The sequence below is a fragment of the Phaethon aethereus genome (assembly GCF_964289735.1).
Source record: "Phaethon aethereus genome assembly, chromosome: 2".
Classification (NCBI taxonomy): Eukaryota; Metazoa; Chordata; class Aves; order Phaethontiformes; family Phaethontidae; genus Phaethon; species Phaethon aethereus.
The window spans coordinates 160,146,306-160,170,216 of record NC_138582.1 but is presented as its reverse complement, the minus strand read 5'-3'; the positions used below and the strand labels follow the sequence as shown (position 1 = coordinate 160,170,216).

The 23,911-nt window shown below is 40.4% G+C and overlaps 1 protein-coding gene across 1 annotated transcript in view; it reads right to left on the bottom strand.

The window, feature by feature from the left end:
* The window catches only part of DIP2C (disco interacting protein 2 homolog C), a gene marked incomplete at both ends in the record, with an annotated part of 330,160 nt that overhangs the window by 77,691 nt on the left and 228,558 nt on the right, over positions 1-23,911 (bottom strand). The window contains 9 exons of the mRNA XM_082015390.1: positions 113-227; positions 1,051-1,170; positions 1,288-1,381; positions 3,192-3,256; positions 3,610-3,712; positions 5,065-5,174; positions 5,801-5,924; positions 18,139-18,249; positions 22,154-22,245. Of these exons, the coding sequence (XP_081871516.1) occupies positions 113-227; positions 1,051-1,170; positions 1,288-1,381; positions 3,192-3,256; positions 3,610-3,712; positions 5,065-5,174; positions 5,801-5,924; positions 18,139-18,249; positions 22,154-22,245 (934 nt within the window). The remainder of the gene's footprint in view (positions 1-112; positions 228-1,050; positions 1,171-1,287; positions 1,382-3,191; positions 3,257-3,609; positions 3,713-5,064; positions 5,175-5,800; positions 5,925-18,138; positions 18,250-22,153; positions 22,246-23,911) is intronic.

Below are 23,911 nucleotides of genomic sequence, written 5' to 3'. Positions count from 1 at the left end.
TGTCATTCAGAAGTTAGTTATGCAGATTCATACTTGGACAAGGTTTTCCTTTCTTTACAAGTTACCACATATATTCTATGGTGGGTCTATTTCCACTGGTGTAACACAGTACCTTCGAATAGCCACAGTGAGAGCTTCGGGTGAACTAGCGCAGGGACAAATGACCTCCTGTCTTAGACCTTTACTTTGGAAGACATTGAGAAATGCATCACAGGAAGAAATAGACCCTGGGGTAAAGAAAAAAAAGATCAGAGGAGAAAAATAATCTGATTTCTGAAGTGATGCTATTCAAATTGCAAACTTACTATTGAATATATAGGCTTTGCAGGAGAAAAAATTTTGAAAGGACCCATGTCCACTGGGAAAGAAGTCATAGCTGCTACAACTACATATATGTATATGCAGTTGTGCATGCATACAGAGAGTAAAGACTAATGTTTGAGCATAAAGTACTTTCACCAAGCTTATGTAGAAAAGCCATTACTGCCAGATTTACAATACGAATTCCATTACAGTTTTATTTTTTAGGATGAGGCAAATTAAAGATTTCATTCAGAAACTTAAAGCAAACTACTACAGACAAGCAGAACATCTATACGTTGGTATCTTAAATAATACAGAGAAACAGTTCATTATATGAATTGTCATGAAATGACCGAGATGTGGTTCTCCAGAGTAGGATAAGTATTCCCCTAAAATTCTCAGTTACTTCTCCATCTGAGCACCATCACTCCGAAGAAATGTTCTGATCCTTTCTATAGCTTAAGGTTATTTACTTCAGTCTTTATATATGACTGTCATGTTAAACAAAACTGGATTTACTGCAACTTACATTATGTGGAATATCAAGTTTGCTTCAGGATTAGGTAAAGAAAAAATATTTTTAAAAAATGCAAAATTAATTACTGTTTCCATATATATCATGTAGGCTGCAGTAGACAAACCCCATACTTTGTAAATATTTTAGCTAGGATGACTGAAGATTGAAACATTAAATGCAAGAGAAAAAACACTTCCTATTCTCTATTGGACTGCAGTAACACAGCTTACATGGGTTTGCACCATCAGCCACTATTAGCATACGCAGTGAGGAAAGGTTGATGTCTCTCTGATCTCGATGTGCCACCAATGCCCAGTGCATGTCTCTGGATTTTACACAGGCAACTTTTGCTGCAACAAGAATGGGAGGATTACTAATACACCATATAAAAGCTACACAGCTGTATTATCAATTTGTACTTTTGATTTTGACTATCAAGCATACTTTTATATATTCTTGTTCCTTACCTTTATATTGACAGACTTTTTGTATCCACGACAGTGGATTCACTTTCATTAAGGAGTATGGAATACTTATAACATGCATCATGTTCATGACACTCTGAAATCAAATAAGATAAATGGGTTTTATACAACAACTGTGGTAATTATTTATATTGTGTTATAGGCAGGGGTATCTATGCAAATCACTTTATGCTTTTTTTATTGTCAGTGCTGGCATTTATCTTTTCCTATCTAGCTATCTACACTAAGATGAAACAGACCCCCATTTTCTAATGCTTTAATTAAGGATTAAAGATTTAGACTAATCAGATCATAACTTCGAAGCAGTACTGAAAAAAATTAAACAGATTTGCTATTTATACTCTAAGCAATTCACTTGAAATAGAAAAAAAACAAAACAAAACATTGGATGAACAATGTCTGCATGTTTGCTATGTAGGTTAATATTATCCTGAAGCCTGCTAAACTTCAGTATATATGAAGACCCTTTACTCAAAAGGACAAGTAACAGCAACATATCTGTCTAAAGAAATCCATCGCTGTGAAGACTGAAAAGCTACTAATGGTAGTGAGGCACAAATTATTTAAAAGACCGTAGAGAGAGAAATAGGAATCCTAGACTAAGCAGAGATCAATTTATCCTATCAGAAAATAAATGAAGGCGTTTTTAGTCCTTCTCCAGGTGGCCTAATTCCAGTATTTTCAACAAGGTCATGAAAAGTTGCAGGAAGTTTAGAAAAAGCAGCTGAGTAAAACCAATGACGGATCCAAAACTGATCTTCCAGTCTGAGGCAGTCAATTGCTTTAGTGATTTCTCAGTGTTTCTAGTAAACAAACAGCCTGTAAATGAGCTCCTGCTTTACTTCTGTTACCATTTAGAAACATATTCTGAGGGCAACACATCTCCGCTCATAGCAGCTCAGGTTAAATACAGTATTTGTTTTGGAAAACCTAGTCTTAAGAAAGGTTAAGTGCCCCCATGGTTTAGTCATCTAAACACTCCTAGAACTGTGAAAGATAGTTCTCCTTTCAGTCTGGCACAAGTGTAGGTACAGGAAAAGCACTTACACGCAAGTCATGAAAAAAATGAAGATTAATAGCAAAGGCAGGCATAGAAAAGCTCTATTAGATGTTTGCTTTCAACTTCAGTGATAAAGATGTTTTTTTAACATGAGATACTTATAGTCGTTAAGCCTAATAGATCCTTTCTGCTTCAGAAGAGTTATTACTGCCCTTTGATACTAAGAACAGTATAACACTGCATAGGAAAAGTACATCAGATCCCTGGGAACCACAGCATGTATGCTGAGAATCATGTCATCCTGGGACCCCCAAAGAGTGAACCTTTAAAACTTGCTATTTGTTCTCAAAAATTATCAGTGAGTAGTTAAGTATTTTGTCAGTCATTGACTGCAGCAGTACCTTTAGAAGCAATCCTTAAAAATATGTCAGTTGCCTCCCATGTCAATTGAGAAAGACATTCAAACAGCAAGTAGACAATGTATGCAATTTAAAGTATCAGAAAAGCTTTAATGTTAGCAAAACCATCTGTTGGTGGGAGTTTTGATAGAGAAGTGACAGTGGTCAGTGACAATATAGCTATGCCATTGGATCATATCCTTACAGAGGCAAGTACTAATTTAATTTGTTTCCACTATAAAGTCTGATCTCAAAATTATGCACCAGTAAGATCAGAATAACATGGTAAGAATGGGGCCAGCACACCGTGCACATTACGGTTAAGTGCACTAGCAGAAGATCATGAGTTTAAGTCACATATTTATTGCTTTCAAAGCAGAAAAATTTGTATTAGAAGAAACTGTAGGACATCTCAGTTTGTGACAGTAATAAGCATATTAGGTTAGTTTATTTTCAAATGCTCAGACAAAATAAAAAAACATACTTACTGTAAGAATCCCATGCCATAAACCAACATCCTTCTTGAAATCTAATACATTCACAATTGTTTCAGCTGTCCAACAAAAACAAAACAGAGTTTATTTTTTAGAACATGGCATCAACCCAAGGCAAACCCACTCAAAGGAAGGAAGCTTCAGTATAACATGACTGATGACCTCGAAGCTTAACGTTCATAGTAAGTCTCCGCTGCAGGATTTGTATTGGCTAGGAAATTATTTGTACCTCTCACAAAGGTATGTTAAACGTGTACATATTTTCTAAAACCAATGGAAAAAAAAATCAGGTTTCTAAGTCTAGAAGTCTTTGAAATAGATTTATGTAAAACATGAGACAGGAGCCTGATGAGAAACAAATTACAATTCACACTTGATTTTAAGGGTGAAGAAAGGGAAGTGTACTCCATACCTTCTGTGTATCCACATGCCTGGGTCAGAGCTTGGCAGTGTGTCAGGAGTGCAATCCTTGTCACAGTCACCCCAAGCACACTTCCATCTTTACATGTTTTGTACTAAAAAGAAATAAGCAGGGAAAGTCAATGTGCAATACTTGCCCTATTTCCATTATTCAATAGCTACATTTAAAATGTTTCCTATGTAGGTGAATGATGGACACATCTAATGACTCTATTTTAAGAAACCAGCAGTATACTGAGGAGCTTGGGAGGCATCTTTCTGTTAAAAGACACTTTTTCCAGATAGGCTTTCTCTTTTTGACTGAAGCTTCCCAGGCTTGATATCAGAAGTCCATCTGCTGTTTGAATACAGGCATTACGGAAGAATAATTCTAACAATTCTGATCACATTAATGACTAAAGGACTGGCTAGATTTAGCAGAGAATAACCTAGTTCAGTCTGCTCAGTGTCCACACGTTAGATTTTATAGGCCAACCAATAAACCTGAGCTGCTCCCTTCTGTGTCTTATAAGGCATGTGATAACAGCTGACTGCAGAATCCTTGCTGGATGCTGTTATAATAATCCATACGTATACAGTCTGAAAGACACAAGCTCTTTGATCAGAAGAATATAAAAGAGTCATGAAAGAGAAGCATAAAAAAGAGGTGGGAGATCATTGCTGATGACTGCAGCAACTTTTGCAACTTTATGTAAGAGTCTGAAAACTATCTGTGGTAATTAAAGTAAATTAAATATTTATCTTTCTCCATGATGAAGATAATCAGCAAGATTGAAAATGGAGGCATCTCTGCTTCTCTAGTCCAGACTGTGCAAAGACAGGAAATTCCTTTGCTCCATTCACTTGAACTTATTCCCTCTGAATAATCATTTAAATTCAATACTAACATCACTGAATTTGAGGCATTTAAGTCTATGCAGAAGTGGGAAAAAAGAACGGGGAAAAAAAAAAAGAGAAAAATTGAATTTAACAGTATTGCTAATCTTCCCTTTCTGATGCTGGTCTTTTGTGGGGAGTGTGACTCACAAAGCAGTGACAGGCAAGCATTTGAACAGGAAGTTCCTTCTCTTTCAAAGGGTCTGAAGGTTGTGATATGAGAACTGAAATTTCACTGTGAAACTTCCCACCTGCCCATCTCAAGGCTAGTGGGCAAGCCCACGCTGTGAAAGAGACCAATATTGGTCACGGCAAGTTTAATATAATATTGTGGCAGCCACATAGATGATGTAAAAACATTAACGTTAGAAACACCCAAAATGCAATTTAACATTTCATTAACTTTTCTGAAATCAATGTCCAGTATAATTTATTAGAAAATATTACTTATTAACAGGCTAAAACAGGATGTTCTTTGCCTCTCTGACTAGTGAATGAATAATGATGTTTACCTAATCCAGAAGTGCCATATGCAATGGTTTGAGCAGAAGATGCATCTTCATTAACTCACCTCAATGTAAGCTGTGTCATTGTTTGCATCCTTGATGTGTGGGAACCAGTCACGAGGCGGCTTGGAGAGGTGTTTAGACTCTGTGACAAACCACAGCAGTTTTGGCCAGCCTGAGGTACAAAGAAAAGTCAGCTTTTTGTTGAGTTTCTGCTGGATAAGACAAGACAAAACTCTCCTCTGCCAGAGGGGGTTTTTTCCCAAATGCCTGTGTCACCATTACCTAAACATTGCTTCTTTTAAACCTCAGCGCAGCATGAGAAAGAATATTTTTTAGAACTGCTTTCTTAATATGGCTATCGTGGCCTTCTCAGACAATCCCTGAAGAAATGGCTGGGCAGTTTAAGCTTTTATTGACCCAAATAGTTTATTACCACTCTCCTGTCAGAGGTACTGCGCCTATCATGTAGCTATAGGACTGAATTGTACAAATGCTTCTCACCTACTACAGTCCTAAGTCTGTTGGTTTAATTTCACTTGTGGCAACAGATGATCTCAGCAGCCCGGCTGAGCCAGCGGGGAACCAGATCAGGAGCAGTCATGCTGCCGAGGCGGGAGCAGAGATCTCTACCAGACAGTGACACACAGCTGGGGCAATCGCGCCCCAGCAGCCACGGCTGCTCCTGCGGCAAGGGTTTCAGCACGGGCCTGATCCTCACCCGCTACAACTAAACAAGTGCAATGACTGTTATTGTAGTAAATGACCTGTGATATCCACGATAAGCAAGGGTTAGCTTACCTTTAAACTGTGGTATCTCCCCCGTGGGGCTTTTAGGCAGTCCTTTATGGCATGCATCGCTAGTCAAGGCCACAGTAACTCCACAGCTTCCAAGCAAAAAGCCTATTTGTTGACTTCCTGCATCCTAAGACATGACAAAATAAAAGCAATACACAGAATTGATTAGAAGTGATTACAGGCTGAAAACGTTATTGTCCTTTGGCACATTATCTTGAGAGGAAAACAGTCTCTTTCCTTGAATCAACTTAGCTGGTTAGCAAAACTCATTTGGAGACTGACAAAGGAATTGCACAGCTGTCGTGGTTTAGGCCCATCCAGCAACCAAGCCCCACGCAGCCGCTCGCTCACTCCCCCACGGTGGGACGGGGGAGAGAATCATAGAAGTGAGGAAACTCAAGGGTTGAGATAAAGACAGTTTAAGAAGTAAAGCAAAAGCCGCGCACGCAAGCAGAGCAAAACGAGGAATCCATTCCCCACTCCCCACGGGCAGGCAGGGGTTCAGCCATCTCCAGGGAGGCAGGGCTGCATCACGCATAACGGTTTCTTGGGAAGACAGACGCCATCACTCCAAATGTCACTTCACCCCTTCCTCCTTCTTCATCCCAGCTTTATATACTAAGCATAATGTCATGTAGTATGGAATATCCCTTTGGCCAGCCTGGGTCAGCTGTCCTGGCTGTGTCCACTCCCAGCTCCCCGTGCACCCCCAGCTTTCTTGCTGGCAGGCCAGCACGAGAAGCTGGACAGTTCTTGGCTGTTTAGCAACAACCCAAAACATCAGCACGTTATCAACATTTTCTCATCCCAAATCCAAAGCATAGCCTCACACTAGCTTCTGTGAAGAAAATTAACTCTAGCTGAAACCAGGACAACAACCTAGATATCATCTTGTCTGTAACAAAAGAATCATAAAGAGAATGGAAGACATCAGATGGCATCTGCTCTCACATCTCTTCAGGAATGACAACAAGTGGCCGGGAGGAGGAGCTGGTATGCCAGAGGGTTGTGCCATCCAGAGGGACGCCTGGAGAAATGGGCTGACAGGAGTCTCACAAGTTCAACAAAGGCAAATGCAAAGTCCTGCACCTGGGGAGGAACAACCCCCTGCACCAGCACTGGCTGGGGGCTGACTGTAGCAGCTCTGTAGTAAAGGACCCGGGCATCATGGTGGACACCAAGCTGAATGTTGGGCAGCAATGTGCCCTTGCACAATGGTGGCAAATGGTATCCTGGGCTGTGTCAGGCAAAGTATTGCCAGTGGGTTGAGGGAGGTGATCCTTCCCTTCCACTCAGCACTAGTGAGGCACGTCTCAAGTGCTCGGTCCAGTTCTGCGCTTCCAAGACAGGGAGCTACTGGAGAGAGTCCAGTGAAGGGCCACTGTGATAATTAAGGGACTGGAGCATCTCTCCTATGAGGAAAGACTGAGAGCGCTGGGACTGCTCAGCCTCAAGAAGAGAAGGCTTAGGGGGGATCTCATCAATGTGTACAAACATCTGAAGGGAGGAGGTAAAGAAGACCGAGCCAGGCTCTTTCAAGTGGTGCCCAGCAACAGGACCAAAGGCAATGGGCACAAAACAAAACAGGGGAGCTTACCTCAGAACATCAGGAAACACTTTTTTACTGTGAGGGTCACTGGCACAGGTTGCCCAGAGAGGTTGTGGAGTTTCCATCCTTGGAGATATTCAAAAGCCACCTGGACATAGTCCTGGGCAACCTGCTCTAGGAGACCCTGCTTGAGCAGGGGAGCCGGACCAGATGACCTTCAGAGGTCTCTGCCAACCTCAACCATTCTGTGATTCTTTTATGATTCTAGGATATAACACAGGTTATAGATGCTTCCACCCGGAGAAAGCTTTCAACCCTTAAGATGTTATGATGGGCATACAGTGGTGACAATATCACTATTTATGCTGATCTAACTTGACTTGTCAATAAGCATTTCATTGAGTAGTTATGGACACATTTCAGAAGCACTACAGAAAGTCAAGTGCCCATTAGAGAAAGCACATTACATTTTACTTTCATCAAGGGGATATAGACAGTGAGGCTAAAAAGTCATGTAATGATTTTCAAGTCTAGGTCATAGCTGTTCTTTAAGAGAAGCTGGGTTTCTACAGCATTATGTCTGGATTATATATAGTGTCTTGTCATGATTCTTTCATGAACTTTACATATATGCACTAGGCTCTTCAACAGAACAAAGGCCTAGATGTAAATGCACATAGAAGTATTAACCCTTTCTTCACAGAATGATTCTACAGAAAATAGCCTATGGAGTATTGAAAGATCAAATTAAAAAATTTCTTTCAAATCAACCATAAAGCATACTTAACCATGGAAGCAACGAGAAATACAGAACAGTTGCCTTAATCTATTGATTTATTCAAAGCAAAACTGTATGATGGAGAGAAAGCCCCAAAGCCTATCTGACTAATTTTAAATGCAATTTTTATGTAGTCAAATAAAACCATCTAAAATAGGGAAGCAATGTGATCATGGTGAAAAAAAAAACCTTACTTGTTTTCCATACCACCTCAAAATATGTATATGGCACCAATTATCAGCACTGTGACAGCTGAGCAAACAATGTGGGACAATGAACTGATCTGTCAAAACTATGCTATGTAACTATGCCCAGAATTGCTTCATTTGCTTTCACTTACTACAACCAGAATGCATATAAAAACAGGAAAAATTGATAAGCTACTTTTTCAGGAAGGCTTTTTAAAATCAAGCTTGTGCATCATCTTTTCCAATTAAAAAAATAGACAAGGAGAGTATCTTTTGAGCAACAGAGAGTAATACTGGTGTATCAATGAACAACATTTTGGGAACCATATTGTCAACCCCACCGTACCTGCACCAGAGGACAAAAAGGGCTGTCAGGCATTACTGTCCTCACTGACTCTTGTGTTAGCTGGTCCACATTATGTTGTCAAGTCCCTGGGACAACTCCTTAACCAGATCGGATCCTGGTTCCACATTAGGATGAGACCTGGTGTCTCCACTCTTGGAGTCTGCTCAACGGAAGGAAATGTAGGTGCCTGAACAGTGCAAGGAGAGATGGCTCTCCTTAGAGGTCCCTCAGAAGGAATGGCAGGAAGATGAGGGTTGGAGTGCTTCATGGAAAACATCACTCCTTGGGCAAGATGCAGCCTCTGAGACCTGCTACCCTATCATGTATAAAGGGAGGTTGCCAGTTTCTTAAAACATCAGATCCATACTACCATTACCCAAAATTTCCCACTAAATTCAATCTAAAAAATGGTTACCAATGTATGTATATGTATGAATCTCTAACTACCAATTTAAAAAAAACATTGCATATGAATTTCATAACTGAATGCAGCAACTGCATCACTTTTTTAAATTAAAAAGAAAATGTTGTTGTAACTGTATGCCTCGTAAAAAAGACTGCTAGCAAACTGTTTCACCACTGTACCAAGCAAATGTCGATTCTCAAGCAATCAAACTCCATTTAATGCAGGACTTTACAAGCAGAAACTACCCTAATAAATTCCATTAAGAAATCTAACATATGTAAACCAGTAGAAAGTGTGGCCCTTAGAGCATCAGCATATCATGGTCCTGGGGGATACATCTGGGACCTGGAGGTCCCAGATGACTGGAGGCTTGCCAATGTGACGCCTGTCTACAAGAAGGGCCGGAAGGAGGATCCCGGGAACTACAGGCCTGTCAGCCTGACCTCTGTGCCAGGGAAGATTATGGAGCGGTTCATCTTGAGGGTGCTCACAGGGCATGTGCAGGACAACCAAGGGATCAGGCCCAGCCAGCATGGGTTCCTGAAAGGCAGGTCCTGCTTGACCAACCTGATCTCCTTCTGTGACCAGGTGACCCGCCTAGTGGATGAGGGAAAGACTGTGGACATTGTCTACCTGGACTTTAGTAAAGCCTTTGACAGAGTCTCCCACAGCATTCTCCTGGAGAAACTGGTGGCTCGTGGCTTAGACAGGTGTAATCTTCACTGGGTAAAGAACTGGCTCGATGGCCAAGCCCAGAGAGTCGTGGTGAACGGCCTTAAATCTGGCTGGCGGCCGATCACAAGCGGTGTTCCCCAGGGCTCGGTTCTGGGGCCAGTCTTGTTCTGACAATATCTTTATCGATGATGTGGATGAGGGAATTGAGTGCTCCCTCAGTAAGTTTGCAGATGACACCAAGTTGGGTGGGAGTGTTGATCTGCTCGAGGGCAGGAAGGCTCTGCAGAGGGATCTGGACAGGCTGATCGATGGACAGAGGTCAACTGTATGAGGTTTAACAAGGCCAAGTACCGGGTCCTGCACTTGGGTCACAACAACCCCAGGCAATGCTACAGGCTTGGGGAGAAGTGGCTGGAGAACTGCCCGGCGGAAAAGGACCTGAGGGTGCTGCTTGACAGCCGGCTGAATATGAGCTGGCAGCGTGCCCAGATGGCCAAGAAGGCCAACAGCATCCTGGCCTGTATCAGAAATAGTGTGGCCAGCAGGAGTAGGGAAGTGTTCGTGCCCCTGTACTCGGCACTGGTGAGGCCCCACCTCGAATCCTGTGTTCAGTTTTGGGTCCCTCACTACAAGAAGGATGCTGAGGTGCTCAAGCGTGTCCAAAGAAGGGCAATGAAAGCTGGTGAGGGGTCTGGAGCACATCTTATGAGGAGCAGCTGAGGGAACTGGGGTTGTTCAGTCTGGAGAAGAGAAGGCTGAGGGGACACCTTATCGCTCTCTACAGCTACCTGAAAGGGTGTTGTGGTGACATGGGTGTTGGTCTCTTTTCCCAACTAACTAGCGATAGGACGAGAGGAAATGGCCTCAAGTTGTGCTGGGGGAGGTTTAGATTGGATATTAGGAAAAATTTCTTCACTGAGAGGGTGGTCAGGCATTGGATCAGGCTGCCCAGGGAGGTGGTGGAGTCACCATCACTGGAGGTGTTCGAAAAATGTATAGACAAGGCACTTTGGGGCATGGTTTAGTCGGCATGGTGGTGTTGGGTTAACGGTTGGACTTGATGATCTCGAAGGTCCTTTTCAACCTTAATGATTCTGTGATTCTGTGATCAGTTAAGAAATGATCTGTCAGGTTCTTCTCATAGCAGAACAAAACAACAGGAAAAGGAAACTTCTATTAACAGTTTAAGTTTTTTAGATAACACAAGAAACGATAACTATGCTTCTACTTAGTACCGTATCAACCAGTTTAGATCATGTCAACATAAATATTATTCATTCCTTTGTAGTACTTCACACACAAGCAGAGAGAATCATGTATAGAATCGACTCACATGTCAGAGTTTCTAATAATAGACTGTTTTACATCAGGACAACCCCATCTCAAATAGCATTAAAATCTTCACACCATTTTTTTCTGTACAGTTAATTCTTTCATTTGAAAGGACAACATGGCTAAACAATTATGTGACACAACACTACCACAGGGGATTGGAAGAATTTCACCATGTGTGTACAATATCCAATGTGTTTTACAGATTTTCAAATCCTATGCCATGCCCTTGGTGTCTTGCGAGAAAAAAGCAAATCAAGATGCTGAAATAGAGGTACTGTGATAGACACTGTTCTCAACGGCCACAGAGCTCCAGTTGAGGATCTTCTGGTACGAACACATTGAAGCTTTCTGGTAGTCTGTGTCCATCAGTCCCACTTTGAGTCTCAGTCTCACACCTCCTAACTAGTTACCACCACCTCCTGCCTCCTTCTGGTGGCTTCATTCTGACTTAGAAGGAAAAAGTACTGCAGAGAATGGAGACATGAAGAAAGGGCTGACACCCCTTTTCCCATGCAGATGCCCCTGTGATACCTGCTGCCTCACAGAAGCAATTGTTTCTAACTACTTAAGTGGTGTTGAGCTGCTGGACTGACAGCCAGTAGGTGGAAGATCTGAAACCATCTCAAGCTGAGAGCATTATGCATCCCACAGAGACATTGCAACCTTACTTACATGCTCAAGCACCTAAACACTATAGTCTTCACTGTTCCTCATACCTCAGCATGACAGGCGCAGAGCAGTGACAACCTTGGGTAAAACTCGTAAGTTTGAAAAATGAAGTTTGAGTTGAAAATGCAGTCATTTGCGTGAAACAGTCAAAGCTTCCATGTGGGCCGGGAAAAAGACTACTGGCTTTAAAGAGATAGATTGTTTCAGATTTCAGAGACAAGCTATCGGCATCCCTTTTGAGTAATGTAAAATGAATGTCTGCAATGCTGAAAACTGCTTTGTAAGTAGTAAAAAAAGAAATCAAATCATCTGCTGCTGGAAAAAAAGCAGATGCTCCTCCCATAAATAAAATCACTCTCCTGCCCATAACGGGAATATATTTTCAGGACACACTGTTTTGTCAGCAGTGTTATTTGCTATTTTGACAATTTATGCTAATCTGCTACTTTGGCAACCCCCCACTTGCCACAAACACTTCATTTTGCTGAATTTTGGGGGGGCAAACAAAACCTCAGGGACCGATTGGAGACCAAGTGAAACAACTCAACGCAGTCCCAACGCAGACAGGGAGAAACTCGCCAGCAATGCTCATTGTCAAATCCTCCACAATTCACAGTTTGAAATGACACGTAACGGAGGTGGAAGGCAAAAGATAGAGCTGAGGTATTGGAGTTTGAGGTTTGAGACCAATTGTTGACTTTGGAACTATCATTTTACATTTCTTGAAGGCACAGCACTTGCTGAGGTACAAAAAATGAGGTCTGCATAGCTTTAGACTATGTCTGCACACACCTAGAGAGATCAATCTTTCAGATGAAGCGAGCCGGAAATCCTCTCTGCTGTAGGTAGCCATTCAAGGTTCTCTAAAGACTTTTATTAAAGGTTCCCTAAAGGTTTTCACCAGTACCTGGAGGCAAATTGTCTTCTTCCTGCTGCAGAGAGTGATAATTCATTGTCAGGATAAAAAAATCTCACGTGTGGTTGCATTTCAGCATGCTGTTAATGTCATTTCTGTAATGCTTTGTGAGAGTATCTGTGTGCAGGAAAACAATTATGATCCTTTCTCTGTGAGTGAGAGTGCATGTCCTTATCTAATAAGGAAGGAAGGAAGAGACAGCCTGTGCAAAGGTTGGATAAAGGTTACTCCTGTCCACTTGCAAACCCCAGATTGCTTTCAAAATGAGAATTATGTGGCAAAGCATCACAGACTGAACTAATCTTGTTTTTTATTACGATGCTTATTTGAGCTCTGTCAGCCCTTACCCCCCAAAAAATTTGCTGGTAAGGAACAAGTAGGGCAACCATCAGACACAAAGGCTAAGCATCACCACTTTTGAACCAAAAGTGAGAAAGAATCAAGGAAACCCTCAATTTTTAAAACACAAATATCAAAGACTTCAATAAAAATAAGCACAAAGCAGATGCAATTTTCATAACCAGATTTATGATGAAGAAATCAGCTGTCTCATCGGACAGAGCTTTGGTATCTAGCTATAATTTGCACATGAAATCTGCAACTATGAGCAGTCTTAATGTCCAAAAGTCTTAATGAAAGCAAGACAAAGGTTATTTTTGGCAGGGGACACCGCATGAAATGTAAAACTACCACTTTCTAAACTTGAAAACATAAAAAGAAAACTTAGACTTTAAAGGACCTGAGATTCACTGTGGCCAACTGAGCAAAGACCTCTGCTCAGTGCCCAGCTCCTGAAGTGCATGAAGAGGGAAGGATGGGCACAGGGCTTACAGGGGCCCAGCAATGTGCACCAGGAGCTCACGTGGCGCTGAGGGCACTTGTGTTCTTTGGAGCACTGGAAGACTATGTTACCGAAAAGAAATATATAATATTTTATGCATATTTTAAATCCAGTGGAGAAAGAGATGCCTTGTCAAAAGATGTTCAAAAGTATGTAGAGCTCCAGTGTTTCTGGCACACTACAGATGACTGAAGCTAGGAGGAAACAAAGCTCATTTTATCTTGGGTCCTGAAACACTGGGAAAGGCATCAAGGTGTATTTCCTTTGGAATACAATTCTGCCTTCAAATGCAAGACAAGACTGGGACAATTTCACTATCTTTAAAGATATCTGTCTCTTTGGCTACTGTTAAAGCTTTAATAACCTAACTTCTCAGGATTTAATAGAAAGAGCTCCTGAAAAACAGTTTTTACCCTGTATGAAGCATCCTTTAAAAAGCCCAAGTGTCCTGGAGTGGGTATCTCCAGATTTCCTATGACAATACACAGGCACATTCCTCCAGTCACACAGTCAGTGCCAGTGCCTGGAAGGGCACAGAAATGCCTGCTGGAAGCACACGTAGCATTAAATCTAACAGGCTAGGAAATAGTGTTTTGACTGAGAAATAGCTTTTGACATGCTTTCATGACATACCCTGCTACAAACACTCACCGCCTGTAATAAGCAGGCCATAAAGATCTATGTGGGATTGCTTTGTTCATATGTTCACAGCATGCGATTGAGCATAACTATGAATGTGCTTGGAGAACAAAAATGTTATTTTAAGATTAAAACTGATTAGCTCCCCTGACTGTTTCAGAGCAGAATAATAATAATTTTCATGGTGCCCATCAAATGGAAAAAACCATTGACCTAAAAAATCTGAAGAAAAAGAAATCAAAACCACATTTCTATATCTTTTCACAGGGGAAATAATAAATTGCTATTTGAACTAGAACTTGACATGTGGAAAATCCCGTCTCATCTACCTTGATGGCACATTCTATGATATATAGTTTGCAATTCACATCATACCACACATACAATGAAACAATTTGTAATACTCTAGCTTCAGACAAGATTAACAGAAGTGGCAGCTTTCAGAGCTGTTGTATAGAAGAGAAGTTGTAAGAAGAGTTAAGTTGTAAGAGCACTTAGTTTTGACGTCATTAAAAAACACTGGGATTTCAGTTTTTAATTTTAGATCTGATTTTCCAAGTCTAAAGAGCCAAAATATGCTGATATGCGTGTCAATCCCCAGGTCTTTGCGAAACACTAGGAAGTATTCTGGGAATAAATCTAAACTGGACAACACTGCATGGTTGCTGGGGATTCAGTCAATCCATCCCAGATGCCATGTCAGACGGGTCTCCTGAAGTACTTGGGGGAAGTACAACTAATTCTAGGTATTCTATCAACACGAAGATGGGATACAGAACAAAAGAGCATTAAGAGATGGACCCTCAGCTAATAATGAACCAGAAAAAAACTCTGCCAAAATCTAAAAAAAACCCCCGAACAGCCATGATACGGAGAAAAGGGAATGCACACAAAAGTCTACAGGCTGGTAAAACAAAAGCCGATACTATCAATCACATTATTACACAATCATCAATCACATTTATACACAAATGTCTGCACAGTACTATGTAAGCCAAAGGGCTATCTGGCTGCAAACATTACTGTTCAATTCCAAACTGCCAGGCACAAGCAATTTGCACAGAGCTGTGAAAAAATCTTCTTTATGAAAATGCAGAACAGTATTAAAGCTGCTAGCACAATTTTTTAATATTGAAAATGTGCTCATAATATAAGTCCCTGAAATAGCTCATCCTGTGTCAGCTTGTTATTCTGTAAGTCTGCATTAGCCTATAATATAACTGTCGTTCTATTTGTTAGTTCACATCTCTATCTTCCAAAAAGCAAATCAAAATATCTCCACTGCCAGAACGTACTGAAGCATGCAGAAAAAAGAACAAATAATGAGAAAGCGTAAAAAACACAGCCTAGGCCATTGTGTGATGACATGAATGACATCTTCCCACGGATGCCAGAAGCAATCCGCTGCCATTTGACCAAGCAGAGGTATTCCTTCTGGGACTACTCAGAACGTGATTTTCATCTCATTGTTTCCACTCCAGTTCCCATTCCATATAAACAAACGCAAAAATATTTGCAATAGTATATGCTGTGAGATTGCATAGTTTTGTTTATAGATCATAGACCATGTCACTTTTTTAACTGTAGCACTGGTATCACTGTTATTGTTTTATTAATTTGATATTTAAACATTATGGAATGAATTGTTAAACAGTCTAAGTCTGTAGATAATACTTTATATAAATATACATATATATGCATGTGTAAGTGTATATTTATATATCCATATATACACACATATTCTTAAAAATAACCCAAGAGGTTCACCAAATTAGGGTAAGTTATTAATTTGACTTAGAGTCAAATTAGTTAAATAGAGTATTTACTTGGACAGCTGGATTTTATAGTTTACTGGATGGATGTGGTATCAGATGGTCCAAAATAAATCAAATTTACACCTACCAAATATACTTTAAAATGTCATTAAACCTTGGAAAATAAGTAACAGGGAAAGACATCTTAGATTTTTTTAATCCCTCAAAGCCATGTTGCTTCTTTTTTTTGTAGAATGAAAGCAAGCTTACCCACATGAGCACTCTGCATGATCTTAAAATGTACATAGTCTGCTCACCTTTTTTTATTGATGCTTTTAAAATCTCTGTTTTATATTGAAATAATGCACCATGTTATGCAACTGCCTCAAACTATCTTAAGGTACTGAATTCATGTGTGAAAGCATGGTGAGAGCCTGATGCAAATGCACTGCATTTCTGCGAAAATCACTATTGTCATTCTATAGTCACGTCCACCTCTCCGTGCTCTCAAATACAACACTTTACAAATAAAATAGCATAACCCGATTCCCCAAAGCAGGTAGACTAGTTGAGGTCCCATCCTCTCTCCTTGCATGGCCTTTCTAGCTCACCTGCACCCTTCCTCCAGTCTTAGCCAGTTAAGCTGGGGCACCTCCTGTCTCCTCTTTTCCTCGGTTCCCAGTGTCCTTCCTTCTGCTCAGCTACTCTCACATCTGCTCAACTGGATCATGGCCTTTTGTTGTCTGATCCACTCACTTGCCCCCATTTCTCCTTCACCAGTTCAACAACCATCCTGTCCTCCAGCTACCATCCCTTCTCTCCCTGCCAGCTTCTGGTTTCACCATTGCACAGGCCTACCACAGATGTTGGCCAGGGCATGTGTGAACATAATGGAGAAATGATGAGATCAGCTCAGCTTCTCAGAGATGAGGAAGGTTCAAACACATTCAGTAAGGAAGGAAGGAATCTCCAGATATTTATAGCTGTTAAATTGCTATGCGAGTTGTGCAAACTGCAAAGCCTTTATGAGGGCTTGGAAACTTGTTTTTGTGGCTTTTCATTTGAAAGGCAGGGTACCTGTCCATGAAACAAAGATCTGAGCTTCTGCTCCAGGGTGCTGTGATACCAGAGCATTTCAAAGAAAAGCCCTTGACAACTGAAAAATTGAAAATGTGAGCAAAGCAATACATTTCTCCAGCCCTTTTCTTGGAAAAACCTCATGGCTTCAGTCAACATTTTCCAAAATAATTTCATTTAAAAAATAAAGTTTGTAAGGATTAATGAACGCACTTTGTGTGGACAATTCCAGACCAAATAATTAAAGTAAGGCATTATTAGTGCTAGCCAATAAAAAAGGGATTATGTAAGTGCATATTTGTGAGAACTTTACAACAGGCATTGTGGCCAGCCATGGTAAAATTAGGGGGATATGATAAAAAGAACTTGTGATGAATAAATACATTTTTCTGTATTTGCAGCCTTCAAGGCATATATCCTCAGAAAAAAATGCAAGTTCAGCAGCATCTATGTAAGCTTCCCAGCTGTGGCTCACCTACATCACTGAGCCCCCTCCCCTCACTGCCCCCAGGCATTCTTTCTGTGTGGAACTCTGTATCTGTCTACTAACACGTCCCTAGGATACATAGTTGAATCTCTGAACCAATACTGGACGTGAAAGGCTTTTGATTAGTAATGGCCAGTCTTCTCTATGAATGTATGTTTTGTGGCAGGAATTCCCAAATTTAATCTGTTCAAGTGCCACCCTTAGCAGTGATGACCATGGTAACAGAAGCGACATATGCATATACAGACACACAAGAACGCATTTCCATAAGTGCTTTGAAGTAGCATACACAGCACTAGTCACATTATAACATAGCTTGGGTTGCAGGGACAGGTGGAAAATCAGCAGTTGTTGCCAATGATTCTTTGTCACTGGCCAACGCCAGAATGCTTTGAGAGGCTACAAAGATAATCCATCTAGGACTGGCAGAGCTGTTGTCTTGGAAAATTTTCCTCTCCTTTTCTGGATGGACCTGCATTTGCTGAAATTGCAAGCACATCTAGAAAAGTTTCCATCACAGACAAGAAGCAACTATATATAACTCACCACACGGCATTATTTTTGTATCCTCAGATTCAGAGCTAGTTAACCACAAAATTGTATTCAAAAGCTATGTTCAGTTGTGATTTGTTCTGACATAAGTTTTAAAATGCAGTATAGAGAAGAAATTCAGTTCCCTACCTTTCTTGTAAGTGGCACTTCAATAGGGACGGGGACAACTTCCGCAAGCAGGCAGCCGTAAAATGCTACCATGAAAGCAGCAGGATCATTGTTAGGAAATACGAGTGTTACCTGAAACAAAAAGACCTATGTTAAAAATGTTTTATCCAAGGTTTCAGATAATGATAATTAGAGTTTCCATGGTTCCTTTAGAAGAGAGATGATTACCAAAACATTTCTATGATAACTACTCAAATACCTAATGAAAGATGAATTAAGAATAAGAAGGAATTTATTCTGATAGATATTCCTTTTGTGAACATTTTCACTTACGATGGAGTTAAATATTTTCATGGTGCATTGTTTCCTACATTGACAATACCTTTCATTTGGTTCTCAATTTAGTGATTGCTTTACAGATGTTAAATAACCACATAAATGGAATTAATAGAATTTTACACTCTAATTAAATAATTTGCTTGAAGTTACTGAAAACAAAGTGGATCCGTGACCAATTCAGATTACCCAGACTTACTATGCCATTATGTCAATCACTAACACATTACATTTTGTCTCCCTATGTTTTGCCTCATACAACAATTTCATTTTAGGATTGGATTGTTGTCCCAGCGTAGGAGTTTCTGTGTACTTAGTGCACATCAATAGCTGATACTTAGAGAAGCAAACACCACATCCAGAGCTGGCCATATAGCACGCCAAGATAGCCCTGCTAAACTTCACAGCTTTAGGGCTAGGGCTAGGTAACTATTTTGATAAAAGAATGCCAAGAAAAGAGAAAATATCATAGTAAATCACTTGTATGCTCAATGGGTGCCCTTCCTCCCCCAGTGAGCTAAACTGTGCAGCTTACTTCTGTGGGCACTGCAGACGGTGTCTTAGATCCTCCAGAGGGCAAAGGGGAAGAAGAGGTGAGAGTGCACGGTCTCACTGAGGATCCAGCAACTTAGAGAGTCCACGACACTCCTTGCAAGGGCAGGGAAAAACTACTGCTCTCACTTACTGCTGAATGACCTCAGTGGCTAGATCCTGCCTACGTTTTTGTTTTGGTTCAGTCAGATGCACATTCTCAGCTCACATCTTAAACAGCTGTAATGCAGCTGGTAACTATCTTGCACAGTCAACTGAAGCGGCATGCAAAAGGCATGGAGAATGACTTCAAACTTAATTCCTTTGGGCTTGCACACAGGATCAGAGTGTATTATTACAGCATCTTAAAATTTGCTGAAACTACTTAATAACTCTTGAGTTTTGGCTGCTTTGTCATCCAGAAGAGTTCTGTGTTTCAATCTCTTGAAGTAAAATCATCATGTTTTCATATACGCTCCAAGGTTCAGTCACTGGAGATTAAAAGTGTTTCTAGTGATTTCACATGGCTTCAAAGATAGTCGCCTCCCATAGATTAACTTGATTTCTTCAAACTAGAAGAAATCTAACCAACCTCGTCCAAGTGAAGACTTTAACTTCAGAACTGTTTAGCGAAACTTCAGAGAAAATGCATTGCTACTTTATCTGTACGCTTGCACGTGAAACAATCCAACTGCCAGAGATGGCTATGCAGAGCTTACTGTATGTATTCTCCCTGCACATAGCATAAATAGCCTCAGGGGAAATGGAGAGGAAAGGATTTTGCTAGGTGCAGTGAGGGGTTGTTAGAGCTTGCTGAGCCCAGCAAACATCTGGAAGATGTTGAAAGATCCCAAAAGATACTCTGAGGATTGTTGGGTCTTGTGTTGGTCTTTGTTTACATACATGCAGTGAAGGTTTGGCTGGGAATCTTTGCAAAGGAGCTGACAGAGGTGAAAAAAGCTCACTGAAGTCCAGTGGGAACGAGGCATTAACTTCCCCTCCAAAAAACATTAATCACTGACAGACCTATACCAAATAAATAAATAAAGTGTGTAAAAGCAAAAAGGGGTAAGGTTGAAGGAAAGCAAAGCATAGAGTGTATATTAGCAGATGAGAATCTGGTTATCTAGTAGATATTTCAGAGGGCAAGTTTAATTTCCAGGCAGCTGTCTGGGGTGACACAAGATTAAATTTCTGAAGTTACTATAGAAGGCAAATGCAGCTCACTGTGTACTATAATAATACCAGAAAAAGTGAATCAAATGCAGGCACATTCACCTATTTTTTGGCTCAAAGAACCTAAGGAGTGAGGTAATGCTAGTCATGAACAATAGAGATTGTATTGATAGATGCTTTTAAAGGGAAAAAGGCCTTTCTGAATTTTATATAATATTATCATAAGGAAACAATTAAACTCTCATTTAGAAAAGACCAGAAATATATGTCTGTATTTCATTTAATATTTAAAAACTACCTTTTACTGTTGTCACACAAAATACATTACTTAGAATAAAAAGCCGTCTTCAAAGAGGTCAGAAAGCTTTTATGTTATTACAACAGGGGGATAACAGCCAGAATAACAGCCTAGAACATCAGAAGCACAGTAACACCTCATCTTCAACATGAAGTTGCTTCAAATAATCATGTTTCTGTTACACAGGGATGCTAGGCAAGATGTTTGTACAACGCAAAGCATATGCTTTCAGCACTCAGCTATAAACATTTGTTTCATGGTAATCTAGGTGGACTTATTTTAGAAGAGCTGCAATTTGCTGCTTATGTGTCCTGCACTAGCTAAACTTTCAGCTTTCAGCCTGAATTATCCATAAATCCTTTCTTAATGTTAGGAGATGCCAGTGGCTGCTGCAGTAAATGAACACAAAGATGAGCAGTTAGCACACAATAGATAGGGAGAGACGTGCACTGCCCATATGTGAACTTTATTCCTTTTGGAGCTTTCTGGTTGGACTGTTTTGATGCGTACACTTGAACAACTTGTTTCTTCTGCTGTTGCTTAGAGACATACTTACATATCAAGTAAAAGAGATTCTTCACAACTTACTCCTGGCTGAATGCCATTGTAGGAAGCAATTTAGATTAAGGATCTAGAGAGCCTGTAGTTAAATTCTTCATGATTTATTTAAAAAAGAAACATAGGAAGAACTGTTAGGTTTCATTTAAAAAAAAAATCTTTTTTCTTTTTTTTTGGGGGGGAAGCATTATTGCATGCTCTCATTTTTGAAGCCCTTAAGAAACGTGTAATGCAAACAGACAAGTTTCTCACGTGTGGCACAAGAGGACCAAGTGAATCAACAATTTGAGAATTGCTATCAGACCCCAGGGTAAGGAAGACTTAATCCCACTCTCACAACTCTAAGCACTAAGACAGGACTAAAATTTGCATTTCTGACAAATTTGTTCTGGAATCTCCATTCTACGCCTTAAAGCCAAACTGGAACGTGACCTGTGGAAATTTCTATGCATGTGCTGGCAGAGAAAAGGGGCAGCAGGCTCAGCCAGCCTTGACAGAAGTCCTAGGTTTGTAAGTACGTCAGCAGCAAAGCCATACGATGTCCTTGTCTTCATTTAACAACTTCAAGTGTTACCTCCGTAAACCTTGCTGTCTATGGACTTTATCCACTCACCTTGATTCAGCCTCTAGCAGTAGCTACATCAGAGTCAGGAAGCAGGAATGGAAATATTCTCCATGTTACCAGTCAGCGTAACTTATTTATTTAACTGGCTGCCAAGATGTGCTTACTTTGCTTGTTTTTGTCCTCCACAATGCTTCTCCTGTTTCTACCATCTCAACAACTACAAAGTCACTACTAAGTAAGTTTTTTTACCCACATGACACCTCCAGGATCCATAAGCAAAGTTTTGCTAAACAGACTGCTGTTCTATGTCCAAAAATAATTTTCCATGGGAATGTTTATTGTTGATGTTGCCGCAACTTCACCTTACCATTCAGCGACTACCAGGTCAGGTTATTTATTATGAAATTCAAAATATCTGTCTGAATGATCAGTTTTTTTCTGAGTAAAAGGCAGATTTCAGCCCCCCAACATTTCACTTCATTGATCTCCTCTGAGCACCCCAAATATCTCTTTCTCTCTTCATCAGCATGGGATCTGATTTATTAGTAAGTAAAAATCACTGAGGTACTCACCCTGTCTCCAGGTCGTACCATTGGTTCTTGTTTTGTGCCTAATTTATGTAGTATATTGTAAGCAACCTTCATACTTCTGGTCCAAAGTTTACCTATTAACACAAAATTTGTGAAATTAATTTTAAAATTCTTATGTTTTACAAGATTATTAAAGAGAAGGAATATCTAAGCAGTGAAAAAAATAGTAGGAACATTACTAGTTTTCCAACTAAATATGACAATACTAAAGGACTAGTGGCAATATTCAAATACTCATCAGAAGCTTTCTTTGAACTTCTCTTTTTTTCAAGACAGCATCATTTTTAAGAAGAAAATTAAAAGTAAGAACAGTTTTCTTCATGGTGGAAGTAGTTTTCCTACTCTGTGGCTGAAACATCATCAATGCCAGACAGATCACGGTAACACCCCTAGCCGTGGCAAGCTGGACAAGCCGTGTTTCAGCCCAGGCTGACCTCTGAGGGTATTACTGAGATTTCATGATGGCACTTCCCCCACCCTGAGCCACCAAGGGAAAAAAGAAAGCAGTCCCAAGAAGCAGAGACAAGGAAAAAAACCAACAAACAGAGAACACCCCGCAGCCACAGGGGCAGACTGAAGCAGCAGGGACCCTCTGATCCTTAGCACATCTGTATGCTGCATTTCACTTTCAACTCTGGGCCTTCTTCCATTTAACTTGGCTTTTTCTTCTCACCCTCTCCCATAGTCTCCCTTCCCTCAGTTTCATTTCACTTGCCCCAAGGCCCCTTCCTTTTAACAATCTCTCTTCTCCCTTGCTTCATCTTTCCATCTCCACACTTAGCTGATCCTTACCAAGACCTTACCCCAATACTCTCTAAAGAAAAAAGTCTCTCATCAAGACCTTGTTGGCCACATTACATGCCTTTCATTAATCCTTCAAGTGATCAGCATCTTCCAACTATGCAACCTCTTTCAGATTGCCTTTGTTTAGAGACCTTGTTACTTCCATTTGAACAATACTGAGCATAAGAGCCCTTGTTCTTGGCTGGCCCCTAGGTACTGTCTTTAAGCAGTATGCAGCTTGACAGTAACAAATCTTTAATTCATGCCCACCAATAAGTTAAACAATAATAGGTTCTGGCAACGGATTACCTATGGAGTTTAGCAGTTCAGGCTCCCAAACAGGCAGTATTGCTATTTATAGCTAAGCCAAGCAGTTGTTATAATAAGTTCCTCCACATCCTGGTTATAAAATGCAATACTACTGAATTATTTTTAAGTGCAAATCTGATATAAATATAACGTATGATGAGAAGGCCAGATTTTCTTTTTTTCCTCTTAGGGAAAATTGGAAGGGTCACTGCTGCTTGTTACTGAGAAAGTACTAAATGCAATTACTTCTTATGAAAACGGTAATATTGTATCACCAAACTATGTTTTGCAAAGTTTTTAATTTATTTAAAATTACTCCAGTATTCGCATGCTGAATCATCTCGGTGCTCAGAAAGAAACATGACTCAATTCTCTTCCACTAGGAACTCAGCATGGATACAGGAGTACCTCTGCAGGAGTGACACTCACAGCACTACAGCAGAACTACCTGCATTTGATGGAAAGAAAGTCTTTAAAAGCATCCCTGCTGTTACAGTCAACACCTGACAAGTGGGTAAGATAAAAACAAGGATGCCTTAAGAAAGCAAATATTCTTCTTCTTAAAGGTTTCCAACATTAAAGTTTCAGTGGCAACAAACTTAAAAGAGCAATTAGTAATGCTACAGAAAATTGGAGAATGGAAATCAA